At 35.9% G+C, this 19,908-nt stretch overlaps 1 protein-coding gene across 1 annotated transcript in view; it reads left to right on the top strand.

The window, feature by feature from the left end:
* Positions 1-19,908, top strand: part of Rme-8 (receptor mediated endocytosis 8) — a 699,549-nt gene that overhangs the window by 264,628 nt on the left and 415,013 nt on the right. Inside the window, exons 25-26 of the mRNA XM_090387774.1 lie at positions 4,255-4,356; positions 12,341-12,445. Coding sequence (XP_090243900.1) covers positions 4,255-4,356; positions 12,341-12,445 — 207 coding nt within the window. The remainder of the gene's footprint in view (positions 1-4,254; positions 4,357-12,340; positions 12,446-19,908) is intronic.

Genomic DNA, 19,908 nt, shown 5'->3' with positions numbered 1-19,908 from the left:
ATCGGTTTTGTAGCTTTCTCTAAATAGGTGACATACTGATGGATTTTTCTGTAGCCTCTTGGCTCACTACATGATGTCTTGCACAGACACGAATCACTGCTAGACTTGTTTGTGGAAATTGTTGCCAAATGTGTTCCACAAGTTTAAACCATCCAGGCCTACTTTTTCATTGAACATAGGTGTCAGCTCTACACAGATTTGATTACTTTTGTGTCTCGCCATTAACATTAGTAATGGCACGTCCTGCAAGCTTATACACCATCAGCAAAAAAAAAAAAAAAAAAAAAAACCCTTTTCACTCATCCATTCACTTCAACAGTTTGTCTTGTTTTTTTTTTTTTTTTTTTAATTTATTTAAGTTGTCACTTCCACAACGACAGATGAAAGTTTGTTCCAGTAATCAACTTAAATGTTTGTTTGTTTGTTCCAGTAATCAACTGGCTAAAGGCTGTCTTATTTCAATTTTAATTTATGCCACCTCAGGTTGGTAATCTGAGCAAGAGGGAGGATCCCATCAGCATTGAGTCTGCTCAACCCATTCTAAGCCTTATACACCTCAATCAGATCGCCTCGCAGGTGCCTAGACTCCAGCTGCTGCAATTTGCAGAACTTAAGTCTTTCTTGGTAAGAGGACCACTTTGTTTCCCTCACAAATCTTGTTGCCCTTTTCTGTACCCGTTCAAGCAACTCTACATCCTTCCTAAAATAAGGCCTCCAGACATGTACTCAAGGCATGGCCTGACCATTGCCTTACACAAAGGGATAATCACCTCCTTATCCCCACTAGCAAAATTCCAGTATACCATTGACAAGACCCCATTACCCGACCTGCCCACCTGTCTGCACTGCTCAGAAAACTTTATATCTGATTGCAGAATTACCCCCAGGTCTTTTTCATTTTCTACCATCCTGAGTGTAGTACCACACAGTTGGTACATTTCCATTTGGTACTTTTATCCATATGCAGTACTTTGCATTTGTCAATGTTAAACTTCAGTTGCCACTTCTCAGCCCATCTGCCCAACTTTTTTAGATCCTGTTGCAGTAGCACACTGCCATTACTGTCATTATCAACCCTGCCAGCCTTTGTATCATCTGCAATCTTGGACATTTAGCCTGATATACCTTCATCAGTAACCTTAGTAAATATACAAAACAACAATGGGCCAACACCGAAACCTGGGGGACTCCACTAATAACATTAGTCCATGAAGAGCAGTGTCCATTGATTACCACTCTGTTTTCTCCCACTCAACCATCCTCTTATGGCCCCGAGTGCCAAGCGATAGTGACAAGCGATTTTCTTTCTGCAAATATATAGTCCTCTCCCAAAGTGATATAGTTCGTCACCTGTTCTTTTGTTTACTTGAAGTGTACTTTAAAGGTTAAAAGTAAGAACCGAGAAAGGGAATCTACCTTTATTTATTCTATATATTCATTACTAACCCTCTACTTACTTCAACAACTGCTTGGTCACTGGTGGCACTGCTTATGCCTCCACGTGGCGGGGCTGGTAACCTGGGGTATAAGACTACCCCCAGGAGTTAAAAGGAGCAGAGATGGAAACAAGTGGTTTTCCATGTTTAGAGCCAAACAGCTCTCAACCAAATGACACTCAACACTGACCATGACTTCTTCTCTCTCTCGAAGAGAATGAAGAAAGACATTGGCAGACAGGAATTACCAGCATTCCTGATAATACATTCTCTGTCAACACAACCTGTGGGCAAGCCCTTTATCAGTTAGAGATGCCTTGAACATGCCACAGGTTCTCCCTTCTGGAGATTTATTAATAGAGACCACCAATTCTCGACATTCTGAACTATTAAGTCTGACATCCTTGTGTGGAATCCCAGTTATTTGAAGAATTGAGGGTGGAATACCACCCTCAATTCTTCAAAGGGAGTGATCATTGAATGGGATCTATTGAACTTTCTTGAAGATTAGCATTATTAGAGGCATATGATGCAAAAAAGCAAGCTTATGCAGCATCAGCCAAAAAAAAAAAAAAAAAACCCACACGCTCCCATTTCACCCCTCCATTCATTCCAAATACCTGTCCAGCTCAGCCTTAAATTTATTTGGGCTATCAACTTCCACAACAAAAGATGGAAGTCTGTTCCACCAGCCAACAGACTTCCATCAGCACAACCCTCAACCTGGAAGAACAGTATGCTACTCTTCATCTGATCTCTACCCTTTGACCTGTCTGGCTAGGGTGTGGCCTACCAGTAGTTTAGCTACCTCCAGCATAGCTCTCTGGGTCATCGGGATACTCAAGCCTCCTCACCGCGACAAGGTGGCAACATTTCGGGGAGGTTATATGTATTTAGTTAAAAAAAAGTACAATTTAATTGACAATGATGTTTAACAAGAACGGTAAATCTACGGACACTAAGTATTAATTAACTTCCAAAATTTCGCTATCTAAATTCAGAATAATAATTTAATTTAATATAATTTAATAATAAAATAATTTAATATAACAATTAAGTCAAAGCAGCTAAATATAACTAAAAACTTTCCGTTCGCCGGAGCTGCAAAACTTGTAAAACACGTGGATTGGATACCCTTATCAATACTAAGTAATAACCTACAAAATCTCTATCGAAGTTAAAAATTAAACTAAGTATCGTAACTAGGAATATAAAGCTACTCTAGAAAATAAGTTATTGTGCCAATTTAAGTTAATAAAATAGAAATGATAGTAGTAACACCCCAGAAATTCAGGCTCTTCTTAATGCTGATGGTAGATGCTATTTTTCCTTGCAGAAACACTTTCAATCAAGGCTTCTCTCTAGAAGAATGGAATTAGTGTTATATAAAATGGGTTGTACCCATTTTATATAACACTTATGACTTATGCTAGTGAAACATCAGTGTTTAATAAGAAGGACGAAAAATCTTTAAATGTGTGGGAAAGGAAAATATTTGCCCCTTAAAGTTGGGAAAGAGTGGAAAATAAGGACAAACCAAGAGCTGAAGGAATTGTATGGAGAACTTGGATATAGTAGGAGTGGTAAAGAGCTCAAGACCTAGATGGGCAGGCCACATGATATGAATGGAGGAAAATAGATGGTGAACGAAAGCAATGGAAGGACAACCAGGAGAAGAATGAGAGGAAGACCAAGGAGGCGGGTGGATAACATAGAGGACAACCTACAACAGCTTAGAGTGAAACAATGGAGAACAGTGGCTAAGGAAAGAGACAGCTGGAGAAAAATCATTGAGGAGGCCAAGGTTCTATAAGGACCGTAGTGCCATGGAGTAGTAAATCACCTATTTTTTCAGAATAATGTTTTTTAAAGCATCATTAAAAAAAGTAAACACAAAATAATTGAATTTGTATAATCATTTTTTTTTTTTTAACACATTCATAGTATTTTAAATAAATTAATTTATCTTCATTCAAGAATTTTCTTATAACTGATGAAAATTGTTTAACTTGCTGAATTCACTTAAAATGAAACTTTCTTTGCTGGAAAAAAAAACTGATGGATAGATGGGTATAACAATGAAAATCACTGAGTCCAGTGAACACTTAGTGGGAATTGAATTTGCTGTTGTGTTTGGTGGCATCGCATATTTAATTTGACCAAAATTTAACTACAAACTTCACATACTTCCACATTTGAGACGAACAGTTCTGACATCCTGAATTTTTTTTTTTTTGTGTTATTTTTTTTAATATATAGTTGTATATAATATTTTCCTTTTATGCAGCTTCCATGGTTAATCTCTTCCATAAATACAGCTTATTTATGTGCAAGAAAAAAAATAATTAAATAATTCCACACAACCAATGTAAGTTGCAACTGTAATAAATCACTTTTTCAGCTGCATTCAAACATTGGAAATTGTCTATCTACCACTCTCAGCTCTTAAAATGATTTCAAGCTAGTCACCTGCTTATATATTGTAATTAGCAAGAGCAGTTTGCATTGAGTTAATGAAGTTTACTAACCATATTAACACAAAAAGGAAAAGGAGAGATGTCACCCTTTGTTTCATGCAACACAAGTACTAACACAATGTCCCAAACACTTGCTCGCTCACTAGCAGTTATATACGATTATACATAACTTTTTTTATTGAAAACAGAATGTTGGTAATGCATGCAAATTTTAATATTCTCATTATATTAAAATCTGCATGCATTACCAAGGTCAAAGCAAATCTTCTATTAATATCTATCTAAAACTTTTTTTTTTAAATATACATTTTTCCAATTTTTTTTCCTTTTGTTTTAAATAGAGAAATGTCAAAGATCTTATGGATGCCCATGGAATAAGAATATTAGTTGACCTGTTGACATTAGCACATCTGCATACAAGCAGGGCAGTGGTACCAACACAGGTAAAGAGCTTTTAAGTTTTTTGACATGTTATATATAACTAGGCTTAAAAGCCCAGTTGTGTGGACTCTTTCACCCTTCCGAGTTCATTGTAGGGAATAAATTATTCTTGCATATACCCATGCTAATTAATAAGTAGCATAAATTCCTAATATGCATAAAAACTTGCCTTCTTCTGCTGTAATTCTTTGTGTTGAAATCAGAGAACTAAAATACAAATGATAGATTTAAAAAAATCCCTATAACAGTGAAGTAAACCTTTTTCTTGGATTGTCAAAATTCAAAATGATATGATAAGATGAAATTAAAAACGACAGCATGCTTCATACTAACTTTATATTTTTTGTGTTTTCCACATTAAAATTTTTTTTTAAGAAAAAATTCAACTCAAGAACATTTCTTGGTGTTGAATTGTGAATGGATTTTAATTTGTTGGTGCATGCAATTTGGACTGGTTTAGAAGGAAAAAGAGGAATTACGGCTTACATTTGCTGGCAATGTGCCAGGAATATTCTTTTGCTGTAGTAGAAGCTATGTCATAGCACGACATTTAAACTTGTGGTCTTGTACCTGTGTATGTCTGTATGTGGTTATATATGAGAGCTCGGCCCCGTCTTGAAGCAAATTAGATCACAGATTATTGCGTTACAAGCTGTAAACCAATCAGTCAGTTTCTGTTGGATACCAGGTCGTGTAGGCATCAAAGGAAATGAATACACAGATCAAGCCGCTAAACATCCAATCATTACAAGCTCTCCTACCTACCAAGTACCATATACAGACTACAACTCAGTCATAAAAAACGTGTGTGAAGAGCAATGGTTGCAAATCTGGCCGGCTCAGTGCGGCAATAAACTGCTTCAATTTAAACAGGAACCTAAGTTGTGGCCATCAAGCATGCGATCAAATAGGCAAGAGGAGGTGATCCTGGCTAGGATGCATATTGGTCATACGTATCTAACCAATATTTACCTACTGAAGGGGGAAGATCCGCCTATTTGTACATTTTGTCAGACTACACTTACGGTGAGGCATATTCTAATAAATTGCAACCATTATAATAATTATCGAAACAAAATTTTCAAATCGCTTTCACATCTGCGAGAACCTTTGACATTACCCAATCTGATTGGAGACAATGCAAATCTAGCTGAGTTCTTTTATTTCTTAAAGCAGACGGGATTATTTTACAGATTTTAACTAGTAATTGCAATACCGAATAGAATCAGGCACAATATGGCATTAGCAGCTCTTGTGCCATTAAACAATGTATCAACCAACCAATCGGCATTATAAAATTATGTGAATGAATGAAAGAGAAAGCCATCTGTGTCAAAAAAAGAGCGAAAATTCTACATAGCTAAGGTAAGAAAATCGGTTTCAATGTTATTGAACATTTTGATAAAGAAACATTAAATGATAAATTGAAGTATGCCAATCTAGCAATCAACAAAGAGTGCCAGTGTAGCAATGGGATTTTCAGAATGATTCATAAAGATTCAAAGTCAATCAATAGGTAAATGTTCTCCAAGTTTCTTATTGCCTAAGAAACATTATAAAAATCTCTTATGCAAGTTATTCTCTGGACCAATTTTAATGCACTGTCATAAGGCAAATAATAGTAGTATTAGTAATGGCAAATAATGCAAGAAAGGAAGCTTATTTAGCAAAAAAAAAAAGCTTCTCCCATTCATACTTTCCAAGAATTTGAATTTATTTAAATCATTCACTTCTGCAACAACAGTTGGAAGCCTGTTCCAATCAACCACCTGCTGGCTGAAGGTAAACTTCCCCATATCTATCCTGCAACCATCTTTCCTCATTTTAAATTTATGACCTCTCATGTGTGCAACTTGAGCAAGAGGAAGAAAATGCCATTAATATTTAGCATACTCAATCCACTCAAGGCCTTAAACACCTTAATCAGATCTCCTTGCAGGGACCTAGTCTCCAGATTAGTAGAGGCATATACGATCCAAGAAAACAAGCTTATGCAGCATCAGCCAAAAAAAAAAAAAAAACCCTCCCATTTCACCCCTCCATTCGTTCCAAATGCTTGACCAGCTCAGCCTTAAATTTATTTAGCCTATCAACTTCCACAACAAAAGGTGGAAGTTTGTTCCACCAATCAACTACCCACTGGCTAAAGGCAAATTTCTGCACATCTATTCTACAACAGTCTTTCCTCAATATGAAACTCAGGTTCTTAATCTGAGCAAGAGGAAGAATTCCATCAACATTCAACTTTCTCATCCTATTCAAGGCCTGATCACCTCAATCAGATCACCTTGCAGGTGCCTACTCTCCAGGTGTTGCAGTTATCACAACTTAAGCCTTTCTTGGTAAGAGCACCCCTTTGTTCCCCTCACCAAATTAAGTACAAAATTAAAAATTAAATCCCTGAAGGCTTCCAATTTTGAATTCATCGTTAATAACATCATCAGTTGATCCCACTGTACAGAATTTAAAAGGTGCCTCCGTAGCCAGGTGGGAAGGAGCAGCAGCAGCAGCAGCAGCAGCAGCAGTGCGTAGCACACGCTTCTTGATTAGACCGGGGTTTGAGCCCGTCACCACCAAATGCGAAGGATGCGGAAAGGTCAAGGAATGACCACCGCATATTCCCGGAGCAATATGGCCATATAGTTGCTAATGCTCATAAAAACCAAATAACAACAACAACAACATCATACAGAATTTAAAAACTGTCTGAGACCCCTGTAGTCACCTTTACAAAAGCAAAAGCCCTTTTCTTTAGGCTTGATGGTAGTTACATCTTTAAGTAATTCCCACATCAGTACATTGTGATCACTGTCACCCAGTGGTCCCTTTATCATGCAAATTCTTAATGCATGAATAATCACTGCTGATAATCAGATCAAGAATATTACTCCCTCTGGTTGCCTCTTGAACATGCTGCTGAAGAACACAGTCATCCAATAAATCCGCAAAAGTCCTGCTAGGCTGCTAGTGACCAACCCACAAGTTCCTGTCAATATCTGGAAAGTTAAAATCCCCCATTATAAGACTCTGACAGTTACTTATTATACTCATCAGAGTCATTAGTCCTATAGCACACTCCTACTCTCAATTTTGATCTCCCAATGCTTATGTCACACCAAACTGAATCGACACTGCCCTGTCCAGTGATGTTTGACTGGCTTCACTGCCTTGGATTTATGTGTTTCTTAACTAATAGCATAACCCCTCCTCCCTTCCTATCCTGTCTGTCTGTCCTTTCTGTACACATTGTACTCCCCAAATTCCAGTTCTCCATTCCTTATATCTGTGTGACACCATGTCTCTGTGATATCCCAACAATATCTGCCTCTGATGTTTCGAGCAATACCTCAAATTCATCAAATTTATTTACCAAACTCCTAGCATTGGTGTACACGCAAGTATACCTGCACCTGTTTCTATTCTTAGCTACCCTAACACAACCCATGTGTTTACTTGTACCGCAATGGCTCCCAGCAGTCTCTGAAATACCATGCATCTTGTTTTCCAGGCTTCTGCTCATTCTAATAGAAGCAGTGCAAGAATCTCTTTCACCTCTGCCAGTGGCTACTGTCAATCTATTGGTCTTTGTCTCCCCCCAAACTAGCAGTTTTCTGACCCACCTAATGCCTCGATAGCATCAGCAAACATTCTTGCACCCTTTCTATTTAAGTGTATCCCATCCCTGTAGAAGCAGTCTCTCCTGCTAACAAGTACAGGCCAGGCTGAAAAAATTTTTACCCCTTGAGCCTTGTACAATCTTTCCAGGGCCGAATTGATGGACAAGGCTCTCATCATATACTTCCTCCTATCGTGTCTGGGCAGAATTGCAGACACTTTCAAAATCAACCCTAATTCACTGCTTTTTTTCAACAGTGACCTGTACTTGTTAAGTAATTCTGCCAGTCTCCTACTCTTAATATCATTAGTGTCAACGTGTACAACTATATCACCTTTTGTGCCCTTAAAAGATGATATCCGCACAACGTCATCAACCTTTGCCCCTGGTAGACATACCCTGGTCCTGTTTCACCTATCCTTTTTACAAAGCATGTTCCCCCGTTTCCCTGACAATACAGTCACCAACAACTACTAGTTCCTGTGGGACCAGCGCATTCTGCCTTGTGGTTGCTGCTGTTGCAGACTTTATTGCAGACTTCGGTTCTTCATGATTGGGATGAATTGTTCTTCTGGTCATGGGATACCCCATAACTTTACCATGGGAATGAAATGGTTCCTGTAGGTAAATCAGATCAAAAGGCAATTCATCTACTAAACAGCGAACCTCATCAGAAACCGATCTTGTCCAATGAGCATTTAACTGTAGCTATACGTACTTTAGATACCAAAAGAAGTGGTGCTGGTAACGTATCACTTTGTGATTTTGTGATTCCTTAAATTTTGGAGTGAATGGTTTGTGTGCATACAGTTTCTAAAGCTCTTAAGTATTCTGGGCAAGATGTATTGCGAATGGAATGCTTGTGATCCTTATTTTTTCATTTGCAATTTGAGCAGATGAGTGGTTCTTCCTTATGAGGACATTCATTAAATATGTCCTTGATGAGCACAGTGCCCGCACGTAGATACATTTTGTTTGCATGCGTTTGATGTGTGACCGAATATCAGACAGCAAAAACATTTTGTTACAACAGTGAAATTTTTAACATTATGGGCTGACCATCCAAAGTAGATTCGATCCAGTGAGATAACAATGGAATGAATCCAAGGAGATACTTCCAGCACCCAGTTTGATGAATTTTTTGATCTAGCTTTTGCCTTAAAATGAAAGCTAATTTCTTTTCTTATTTCTTCCCTCATGATAATAAATTCTTTTAGATTTTTATTAAAGATGTCATCCAGAATTTCTTCTTTACTTAAATCGTTGCTTATATCAAAAATTAGGATTGTAGGATTTAATTCTTTCGGTGCTCCAGCTCTTAGCCCAGCCTCAGAGAGGGATTTTATGGAAGCAATGGAGTTTAAATCATCTTTAGAGCTTGTTTCAATGGTAAATCCATTGTTTTTAATCATACAAAGTGCTTTTACCTCCTTTAGGTCCTTTTTCAGTGTACTATAAACTTTGTAAAAAACAATGAAATAATAACTTTGTCTTTTACTTCACTGCTGGTTGAGCTTTGTATGGCATCAGAAGCTCTAACTATAAGCAAATTTTGTTCCTTTTTCTGGATGGTTGTTTTTGGTAGGAACGTCACTTTGTTTGACAGGAATGGTCTGTATATCCACACACACACATATGGTCCAGGTGAGCAGGCCTCTTAAGAACAGATGCAAAAGAGTGAGAAACAAGTGGGTGTATGTCAGTTTCTTTTAATTTTTCAATACCAGCTTGTTACAAATCCACTCGAACCTTAAGCCTTTCATTTTTTTATCAGTAGAGCATTACCAATTTCTCTAATCCAAACCATGATCTCAGAATCATTTCTGTTGCTGACTTGGTAATATTATTATCTTCCTTGAAAATGTATCCTTCCAGTTGTTTTCGAAAGAGGATGACCACATCCTGTGTGAGAAGTCTCTAATGGAGCTGTGAGCATCTTCTTGAATATATCTAGTACTAGTGGAAGTTAAACAAGTAATTTTTCTGTCAGTTGTGAGCTTTGTTAACTCAATACATGATTTGGGTTCCGGTTTATTAAAGTCATTTTTATTTTCTATTTCCAAAAGGGGAGAACCATTTATATCTGCGGTGTGAAACTTCCCTCTATCCCTCATGTCTGATTCTGGTTTTCAGATGTCAGATTCAGCAAACATTTGGGCTGGAGTAGAGGCTTTTTGCTGCTCTTCCACATGGTTGTCGAGGTTTGAGGTTGTTATATCATTTTGCTTCTTCTTTTGCTTTTTGCCTTTTTTTTGTCTTTTCTCGCCTTCCGATAAAATAGCATTCTGTTTGTCTTTTTCCACCTGTCACTTTAGTTGTCTTTGATTTCCGTAATTTTTGGAAGAATCTGCAGTGGAGTGCAGACATAAGTTCGTTTTGGTACAGCTGACACATCGTTTTGGTGGAGACTAGAAGACATGTTGAGAAGTGATAATTTCTCCTTCAGGGCAGAGGAAATAAATATCTATCATGTCCAGAATACATGCAGTAATGTCAATTATCCTGTATTTAGAGAAACCAGTACTCCCAGAATAGAAACCAATCCTCAGGCAAGCTGCATATTTCCAAATGTACAGCCACTCCCCGACTTACGGAAATTCGACTTTACGTAAGTTTTTGCTGGCTGGTGCAAACTTTTCCATGATAATTTTTTCCAAAATAAAAATTATCATGGAAAAGTTTTCCAAAATACATTTCCATGATACTTTTCATGGAAATGTATTTTGAATCCCATGGGAATAAATGGAGGTATCATGAAAATATCGTAATGTGAACACAATAACACTTTTTTTTTTTTTTTTTTTTTTTGTTAATTCGTTCCAGGACCTCGGAGGTTGAAATTTTCACTAAAAGGTCATTTTTATAATGGAAATTGCACTATACTTTCATTATTATCATATGTTCCGCTATAAGAATCAGTTTTTGAATGCCTTTGTGATATTTTTCTAAAACATTTCTGGAGGTCACTACCATAAAACAATTTGCACTTTCCGGTTTATTGGGCTTTTCTGTTAGTGCATCTAATTATAAACTAGTAGTAAACTCGATCTTATTGCAATAATCCCAATAACTGGAATTGTGGTTTTTACGTTATTATGGTGAAATGTGTTCTCCCCTTCACTGAAATCTTCAATCATATAAAAAAACAAATAAATTTTCAGTATCTTCTCTTCATTCCTATTTACTTATTATAATGATGAAGGGAAAGCGACCAATGGAAAGTGCAAGTGCTGGCAGTGCTAGGAAATGAAACAAAACAAATTTGATTTAGAAATGAAGATGACTAATTAAGAAGTACGAATCAGAACAGTTTTTCGTGTATTGCTTGGAATTAGGTCTCTCTGCTTCAACAGTGAATACTATTTTAAGGGACAGTGCATGTATAAAAGAACATGTTAAAAGATCAACATATTTCATGCTGGGGCCAGCCCGCCCCAACAGTGATCACAAAACAGCATTCAGGTGCTATATCGAAGATGGAAAAGCTATTAATAATATGGATGGAAAATCAGATTCAGAAGGATGTGACCCTGAATCTAACAGCCATTCAAGCAAGAAGTGTTTATGAAGATAACAATAAGTATCACAAACCAAAAGCCAAGTTCGTGGCAAGCAACGGGTGGTTTAATAGGTTCAAGCCTCAATGCTGGTTTCCAAAACATTAAAGTATGCAGAGAAGTCGCCAGTGCCGATTCTGCAGCTGCAGAGAAATTGTGATTTGTTGGAAAAAACCCCTTTTAAACCTGCACAGCCCTCAAATTCTGTAGCAGCGTGCTTATCAGCTTGAGAATTAATTCTGGCAACGATGATCGAAAGGTAAAACTTGCTGACATTATGCCTGTCTCCTCTCTCTTTTTGTAATTTTATAATTTTGAAATTTTTGTAATTTTTCCTATGCATGAGATAAATTGAATAAATAATTCTGTGTACATGTTTGTCGAACATTTCTTTTTTGCTTCTATCAAATTCAGTGCACATAGTTGTGAGTGCGAAATGTCCCTAAATGCTTATTTAGGGAAATTCTAAATAAGGGAAAAAGAATTTCCCTAAATGCTTATTTAGGGAAATTCTGACTTACGTAAAATTCGACTTATATAGTGTTCCGCGGAACGCAATCCTTATGTTAATCTGGGAGTGGCTGTATTTTTGAAAAACAATTATTAGACTCTTAATATGTACTGAATGTATACTGATCATATAATTGTACTAAACTAAATGATAACTATTTTTTACTAAATGATGTTTTTTGAAGTTCTTGTTAATAAATAATGCTGGCTTACTGATTTATGTTTAGCTGGCTTATCAATTTATGTTTGTGAGTCTATCTAATGCTGTACTTATTGTACTTAACTCAAAATATATTATTTTAGACAAATGTAATTGAGGCTTCTCCTGAGATGATGATAGAAACAGAGAAAGAATGGTACTTTGGTAATGCAGAAAAGGAGCGAAGAGGTCCCTTCAGTTTTGGTGAGGTGGGACTTTGTATTTTGTTTTTCAAATATCCCAAATATGGAAGTAAACCAAGTTAGAAACTTAAATTTTTCTATATCTTAAATACTGCATTTTATTAGTAGGTTATTAATATTTTTTGTTAAATTAATATAAAACCTATTAACATGACATTACTTAATATGAACTCACTACTTTAAAAGTCATCTCTGCTCTTCCACAAATATAAGCATTTCTATATTTATAGTTTGAAATCTTATGCACCAATAAAAAAAATCTGTTGAAGTATCATGCCTGTTCAAATAGTTGTTTGTTATTTGGTTTTTAGGAGCAACTAAGCAACAAAGCAACTAAGGCCATATTGCTCCAGGAATATGCGGTGGTCATTCCCTAACCTTTCCGCATCCTCCGTATTTGGTGGTGACAGGCTCGAACCCCGGTCAAATCAAGAAGCATGTGCTACGCACTGCTGCTCCTTCCCACCTGTCTATGGGGATGCCCTGTTCAAATAGTAAACTAATACAGGGTGGGCAAAAACATTTACCTGTTTTAAACGTGGTGTCATTTTGGGGTAATGCAGTTGTGTCCTGGAATAGGGTACACTAAAGCATTCAGTAAAAATGGCGCTGTGATCAAATAAACATCATGCGTTTACTGTCAATACATTTTTTAAATCAGGTGACTGTCGTGAGTACTGAACATTAATTTAGATGCCACTTCATCGTTTGAAAAAATGGTAGTTTCTATTGTAAGACAACACTGGATGGATTTACAAATTTAGAACAGTATCTGGAACAGTTGTTAAATTTCTAAGTTAGATGCATACTCCAGAATATATTGAAAAAATCAGAGCAGTGATACAGCAGTCTTCGAATATCTGTTAATCATCAGTCAAGAGAATAGAACATATTTGAACAAAGTATGTCTAGTGCTGTATATTGCATATTGATTTAAAGTTCCGTTCATAAAAATGCAAATGGTTCAACAATTCGTGATTTGGACACACATTTTAATTCTGCGGTCTTTTCCTGATGATGATGCTGATCCAGACTTAATTAATCATTAAATCATGAATGAAGAAGCCCACTTTCATTTGAATGGGTATGTAAATTAACAAAGTTTTAGACATTGGGCAGCCGAGAATCCACATTGCTTCATGAACACATCACAGCCAAAAAGTTATTTGGGAAGGGGGTGCCTGCTTTCAGCATCATCTGCTTTGCAAAAACTTGTAAGATAGGCTGTTCACCTAAAAAAAAAAAAAAAAAAAAAAGTCAATTTACGAAATGTCTGGTTTCAACAGGATGATGTGTGGCAGACTGGAAGACTTTCCATGGATGCTGTGAAGGAAATATTTCCAAATCACATGTCTCACCTTGGTAACCACAATCACTAGACTTGTCTGATTGCAATTTATTTTTGTGAGGTTTCATAAAATCCATCTATGTAAATCATCCATGGACACTTGAGTAATTGGAACAAAATATTCATGAGGGAATTGAAAGAATGTATAACCAGATGCATTACATAGAGCAATGGATAATGCGAGAATGAGTAGAGGATTGTGTTTGTAATGGTGGTGGCCATTAAAGGACATCATTTTCTAACACAGAGGTTTGGAACATAAATGTTTTGATGTATATTATTAAACTATAATAAATGTCTTTTCCAATTTGCAAATTAGTGATTTCACCACCATTTCTTCCAAGTTTTCTTGTACTGCATCTTCAAAAGTTCAAACAGCTGACAGAAAATTTGACATTTAGTAAACATTTTTATGTTATGTTCTTTATCTTGAAATATACTCAGACTTTTCTATAAAACTGAATAATGGGGGGTAAAGTGGCATTATCCCTGTTTCCCCAAAAATTCTAAACTGGAATGATACATAGGATACAGCAGATTAAAGCAGCATTTCAGATAGGTAATCTGTGGTCCTTCTTCAGTTACATTGAATATTTACACAGATTAACATGAAATAGGAAGTATGGAGATGACTTGCTGCTATAGAATACCGATCTGAAATGTCATTTTATCTGTTCTAGTTTGTGTATTGTTGATTAACACAACTCTCTGTATTCTAGTCAACAACAGTTAATTCAGTAATTTAGAACAAAAATTAATTTATATACTACATGTTCTGAGACAATATGAATTGGCCAAAAACTTACTTTAAATTTAAAAAAAAAAAAAAAAAGGGAAGGCATAAACTTAGCCGTGCAATTAGTGTCTTGTTTTCTGAATGCAGATCCTTTGACTGAAAGGAACACAAAGTTCAAAAGTTCACAATCCTAGAATACTGATTTTTTAAAGAGAACAGAAGGTACCCAAAATCTAGATGCCGCAGAAAAAAAAAGTTCAAAAGGTGAAGATATTATGCAACTGAGAAAATTTTCATGTTGGATTGTGCTTGGCAGCAATGAAGAGATAGAAAATAAAATAAGCATACATTATCTGATTTATATGTATCACAATCTTTTGTTCAGTTATTACTAATTTTAATAAAAATTAAGTTTTCAATAGTTATAAAAAAAAAGATGTATTTTTGTTAGATTTTGCGAAATCCCCCTTTTGTACTGGTTCTTAGTACCGTATAACATGGTTTTGCGCTACAAGAGATTTTATTGGAACCTAGCTACCATGTTATATGAGGGTTACCTGTAGTAACAAGTACAGTAGATATGAGTATATGCAGTAGTCACCTTTTCCAGTTTCCAATATGTAATGCTGATTCTTTGAACTCATTATTTTTTATTTATTTTTTTTTCATAATTTGTTTTGGGAGCTGTGATCATTATATCCACAGTATATCTGAAATTGCTGTTTGAAGAGCTGTGCTATATTGATTAGTAGTAGTGTTAAATGTTGCAAGGAAACACTTATACAGCATGCAAAAAAATAAAAATAGAAAGGGATGGGGGAAGCAATTCCCACGTTACTTATCTAGTTCCTCTAATAAATTGTCTAGTTTTCCCTAAATTTATTCAAACTAATCACTGGCTGAAAGCAAATTTCCATACAACTGTACTGCAACCAGAGGTATAGCTAGGTTTTTGGCACCCTTGGCAAATTCGTCACTACGCACCTTTTTTTTTTTTTTTGGATAATTGGTAAAATCATAATAAATAGTAATAAGTACATTTGGATCTCTGTTTAATGAACAGAGTGTGATGAGCAGCCTGGCTCACCGCCCAGTGGCGGCGGTGGTCAACGTGGGGTCTTACTATGGGCTCTGCAGGCAAGCAGCCAGAGGCAAAATAACAGAACATAACAGTACTCTGAAGCAAATAAACTTTTCTAGCTTTTACAGAGATTCTGTACGTCTTCACAAAGTACTCTGGAGCAGATGTGGGAAACCACTGGTGGCACCTTCCACAAAACACTATGCCACTATGTTTAATGAACTTCTTTACAGTGAATTTTTTTTGAATTTCCCTTGGTAATTACATTTAAAATAGTTTCCGTAGAACAAAGAAAATTTTCCTTGTTTGCACCTCTAGCCTTCAAGAAATTTAGATAACAGTGCTGTTGCTAAGAGCAAATTACAAGCTAAAGAGATTTATTATCAAATGCTGTTATTTGGTTTTTAGGAGCATTAGCAACTAAGGCCATATTTCTCCGGGATATGCGGTGGTCATTCCCTGATCTTTCCACATCCTCCGTATTTGGTGGTCACGGGCTCGAACCCCGGTCTAATCAAGAAGCGTGTGCTATGCACTGCTGCTCCTATCCATAGCCAGTGGGCAAATCAAGGCATATTCCACATTCGGACAATAGGCCCAGTCAACCTTCTACTGTAAGCACCCTGTTAGAGATTCTCTCTCTGAGCAGCAGTGTACTTTTGCCACTGCTGCTGATATAATTGCTGTTAGCAGTTCTAGAACTATTCTGGCTAGATAGCATGGAGAGCATCTTGAGTTTCAATGTTATGTAATGTGTATGTATTTCCTATGTGTGCATCTCTTATGTCTGTATGAATGTGGAGCTGAATATGTATTATAAACCCTTAGTACCACCGTGCCACGATGAAGAGTGGTTTTTCTTTTTCTCAAGTGCTCATGTGTTGTTTCTTGGAAGTGAATCATCCACACTTTGCCTTAAATTTCCTCTATTTCTGTTACAGTAGTTGAATATCCGAGTGACTCCGACATTTTAGACAGTTTCAAAAAAAATAAAATTCAAATTTTTAAGAACTAGCGGCAATATTGAATGGTATCATCATTTGTTTCATCCTCATTCAAGTTATGTTTGTTTTCGCTGACAATTTCAGGTTTGTAGTGGCTTACTGTAAGCCAGTTTTGTAAACTAGCGGAACGTTTGGTGTTTTTTTTTTTAATTTCCTCTTTATGCAGTCTTTTTATGAGGTACTGATATCCGCTTTTTTGTTTGGCGGCATATCTAAAATTAGTTGGGCTTTTGTTGCTTTACTTAAATTATAAATTGCAATATTCACAATTTACCTATAGCAAGAAAAAACACTATACACACATTATTTATAAGCTCTAACTTATTCAGTATTGTAGAACTTACACAATGCGTGAATTGCGAACTGTTATGCATTGCATTCAAGCATGCTCTGATGAAATGGTCGCTCGATTGGTCCCTTCAAAGATAGGGACCAATCAAGGATGGCAAATACAGGTGGGTCCCTGGTATCCGTGTATTCATTATCCGAGTTCCGGCAGTTATGAGGATTTGAAAATTAAAGAATTAAAGCCTTTTCCCTTTAGAAAATTACCAAGCATTTCAATAGTTTTTGCGAGAATGATCTTCATGATTGTGCAACAAATGTTAAGCACGAAGTTAAAGACCTAACTAAATAATACGACAATTTTATCTGAAAAAATATGGCAAAACAAACACACGAACAACTTCATTCTTTATTTGTACAAATGAAAAATAGTGTAACTTCAATAAATTTTACTTAATCTTACATTGTGTAATATATTATAATAAAAATGTCTAATAAAATAATTTTCGCATTTTTCAGTTCCTTCATCCAGTTTTTACTATGTACAAGTACATAATAAACATTACAATATAATATCAGTGTAGATACACCATATCTACTCATCTTTCACAACGAGTTGCTCATATACCAGGGTACCTGCCCACCCAACCACCCATCCACCGATGAAAAGCCAACTAGCATTGAAATGGTGCCGTCTGGGTGGTGGTACCCACCAAGAATAAGTAACAATACTTATTCGAGGTAGTGCAATACATGGGCTACTCGTTGTGAAGGATGAGCACAATATGAGATACAGATGAAATCATGCTTTTCACACTACTATCACAGTTTTTCTTTAAGAGTTTTCTATGGGGTATCTACACTGATATTATATAGAATCTTAAACTCTTAAAATATTATGCCTAGTGGCATTTAGTTTATTTAAATAATAAACATTACGAAAATTTGTCCCCGTTTTAAGTGCCATTTTCTGGAACCAGTTATCCTAGGATAACGAGGATCCCCTATACTCAGATTTAAGGATGCATGCAGGTTTGAATCGCCCGCTAAAAACATGCGGCAAAAATTAATTTTCACCCCGTTCTCTGCTCTCTCATCCTAATGCGACATCATCTAGGGGTGCCATTTCGACAGCTAGCCTCGTGTCAAAATAGTTTGACATGGAAATGATGTGGCCTGTAAGTGCGCCCTTCTGATACTGGCACCCTTGGCACCTGCACCAATGCCAAGGCCTTCCTATGCTACAGACTGCAACCATCCTTTCTCAGTTTAAATTTATCTATCTTTATGTGCATTTCATGAGTAAGAATAAAATAATTTGTTTTTTGTTTTCCAAGTAATAAAATATCTGAGATTGTTTTATTACTTGAAAAACAACAAACTTAAAACAGTTGACAGTGATAAAAATTAGTATTTGTGCTGTCTCACAAGAAGCACAGTATTGCTGATAGGATTGTACATGGTGTTTTAGAAGTATTTATTCCATTTTATAACACTTTGGTTAAGCCACATTTTGACTGTAGTTACAGGTTTGGAATTCCCATTTTGGGAAGGATGTGATCTGCTGAAAAAAAGTGCAGTGAAGTGCAACATGACTAAGTCTTTAAATTAGATGTCTGTGTTGAAGCTTTGAACCTTTTGAATAAATTAAATAAATGAGTTATATGTAAATTTTTTTTTTAATCTTCAATTTTTGTAAAAATATTAAACTAACCTTAATACAACCAATGTTCATATACTTTACAAAGCTCATCTCCAGTTTGGTTTGGTTTGATTAGCAAATATGCGTTGTCTGTTTAGATTAAGTAGAGCTGTTTGGCACGGCTTTGTATTTGCTATAGGTTTAGATTAGGTGTGGCTGTTCAGCATAGGTTTGAACCAGTAGAGTTCACCTGTTGGCTGATGAGAAGCTAGCTTCAAAACAGCTATCCTGGCAGTATCTCTCATTTTTAAATGCATAGCAGTTTCCCTTTCAGGTAATGGTATGCAATTTAAAGATATTGGTAATTTAGCTGATCCATGATATGGTATTTGTTTGATTCATAAGATTTTTAATTGATTTTTAGTGGGAACAGAATATTCTCCCTGATCAAACTAATGCAGTAATGCACTTAGAACATCTTGTATTTATTTATTTTGGGTTTACCTTTGCCTAAACAAGGAATATTTCAACACCTTTATTTTAAATCAATGTATGAACAATACAATACAATGCAACATATGCACTTTGATTTTTAGGTTGTTTTCTACAACAGTGAGTTGAAAGCTCTCTCTGTAGCAAGCTATATTTTATGGTAATAAGCTTGCATGCACGAGTAGTCTCCATCTAGAAAACATCTGATAAACACCATCAGTTTTCCTGAAAAGATACTTTTTAAATGATCTAATGTAAATCTTTATTGTCTAACTTTTGAAAAAACTTATACCTGTGAACATAGTGTGTGTTACCTATAAATTGAGAAGACTACATGAATTTTGGCATCTCTGAACATCTGCTTGATTCTGCATGCAAACTGGCTCTGGTACAGAATGGAGTCATGTACCAGAAACAAAATTCTTGCATTTGCAAGCAGCACGATTCTCTTCTAATTCCAAGGTGTTTTTCAAATGTTCGTAAAAGTTTCTAAACTTAAATAGTTATTTAATCATTTGCAAATCATAAATTAACTTAACATTATTTGCAAAAATAATAGATAATTTGAGGTATGTAGGAAATGAGTTTAAAAATAATTTCAGCTGCTGAAAGGTAATTTTCTAAGAGCAGGGCTGAAATTTCTGTGCCCGTTATGTTTATATCTAAAATATCACTGATCTTATCATATATCTATCACCGGATTGTACAAACTTTTGAGTGTTCGATCTCAATTAAATAAATCTCAGAGATGTATAATAAAATTCATGTCTATATTAGTGATGTCAGATAATGCATTATGCCGCCTTCTTGAAATTATACACTTTTAATGAGTTGGTTGGCTTGAACATCATGTAATTCTTTGAACTTACCATAAGCGGCTA

Source organism: Mastigoproctus giganteus, chromosome 13 (genome assembly GCF_048544385.1).
Source record: "Mastigoproctus giganteus isolate SK-2022 chromosome 13, ASM4854438v1, whole genome shotgun sequence".
NCBI classification, from domain to species: domain Eukaryota; kingdom Metazoa; phylum Arthropoda; class Arachnida; order Uropygi; family Thelyphonidae; genus Mastigoproctus; species Mastigoproctus giganteus.
The sequence above is the reverse complement of the archived record's forward strand: the minus strand, read 5'-3'. Positions and strand labels throughout refer to the sequence as shown.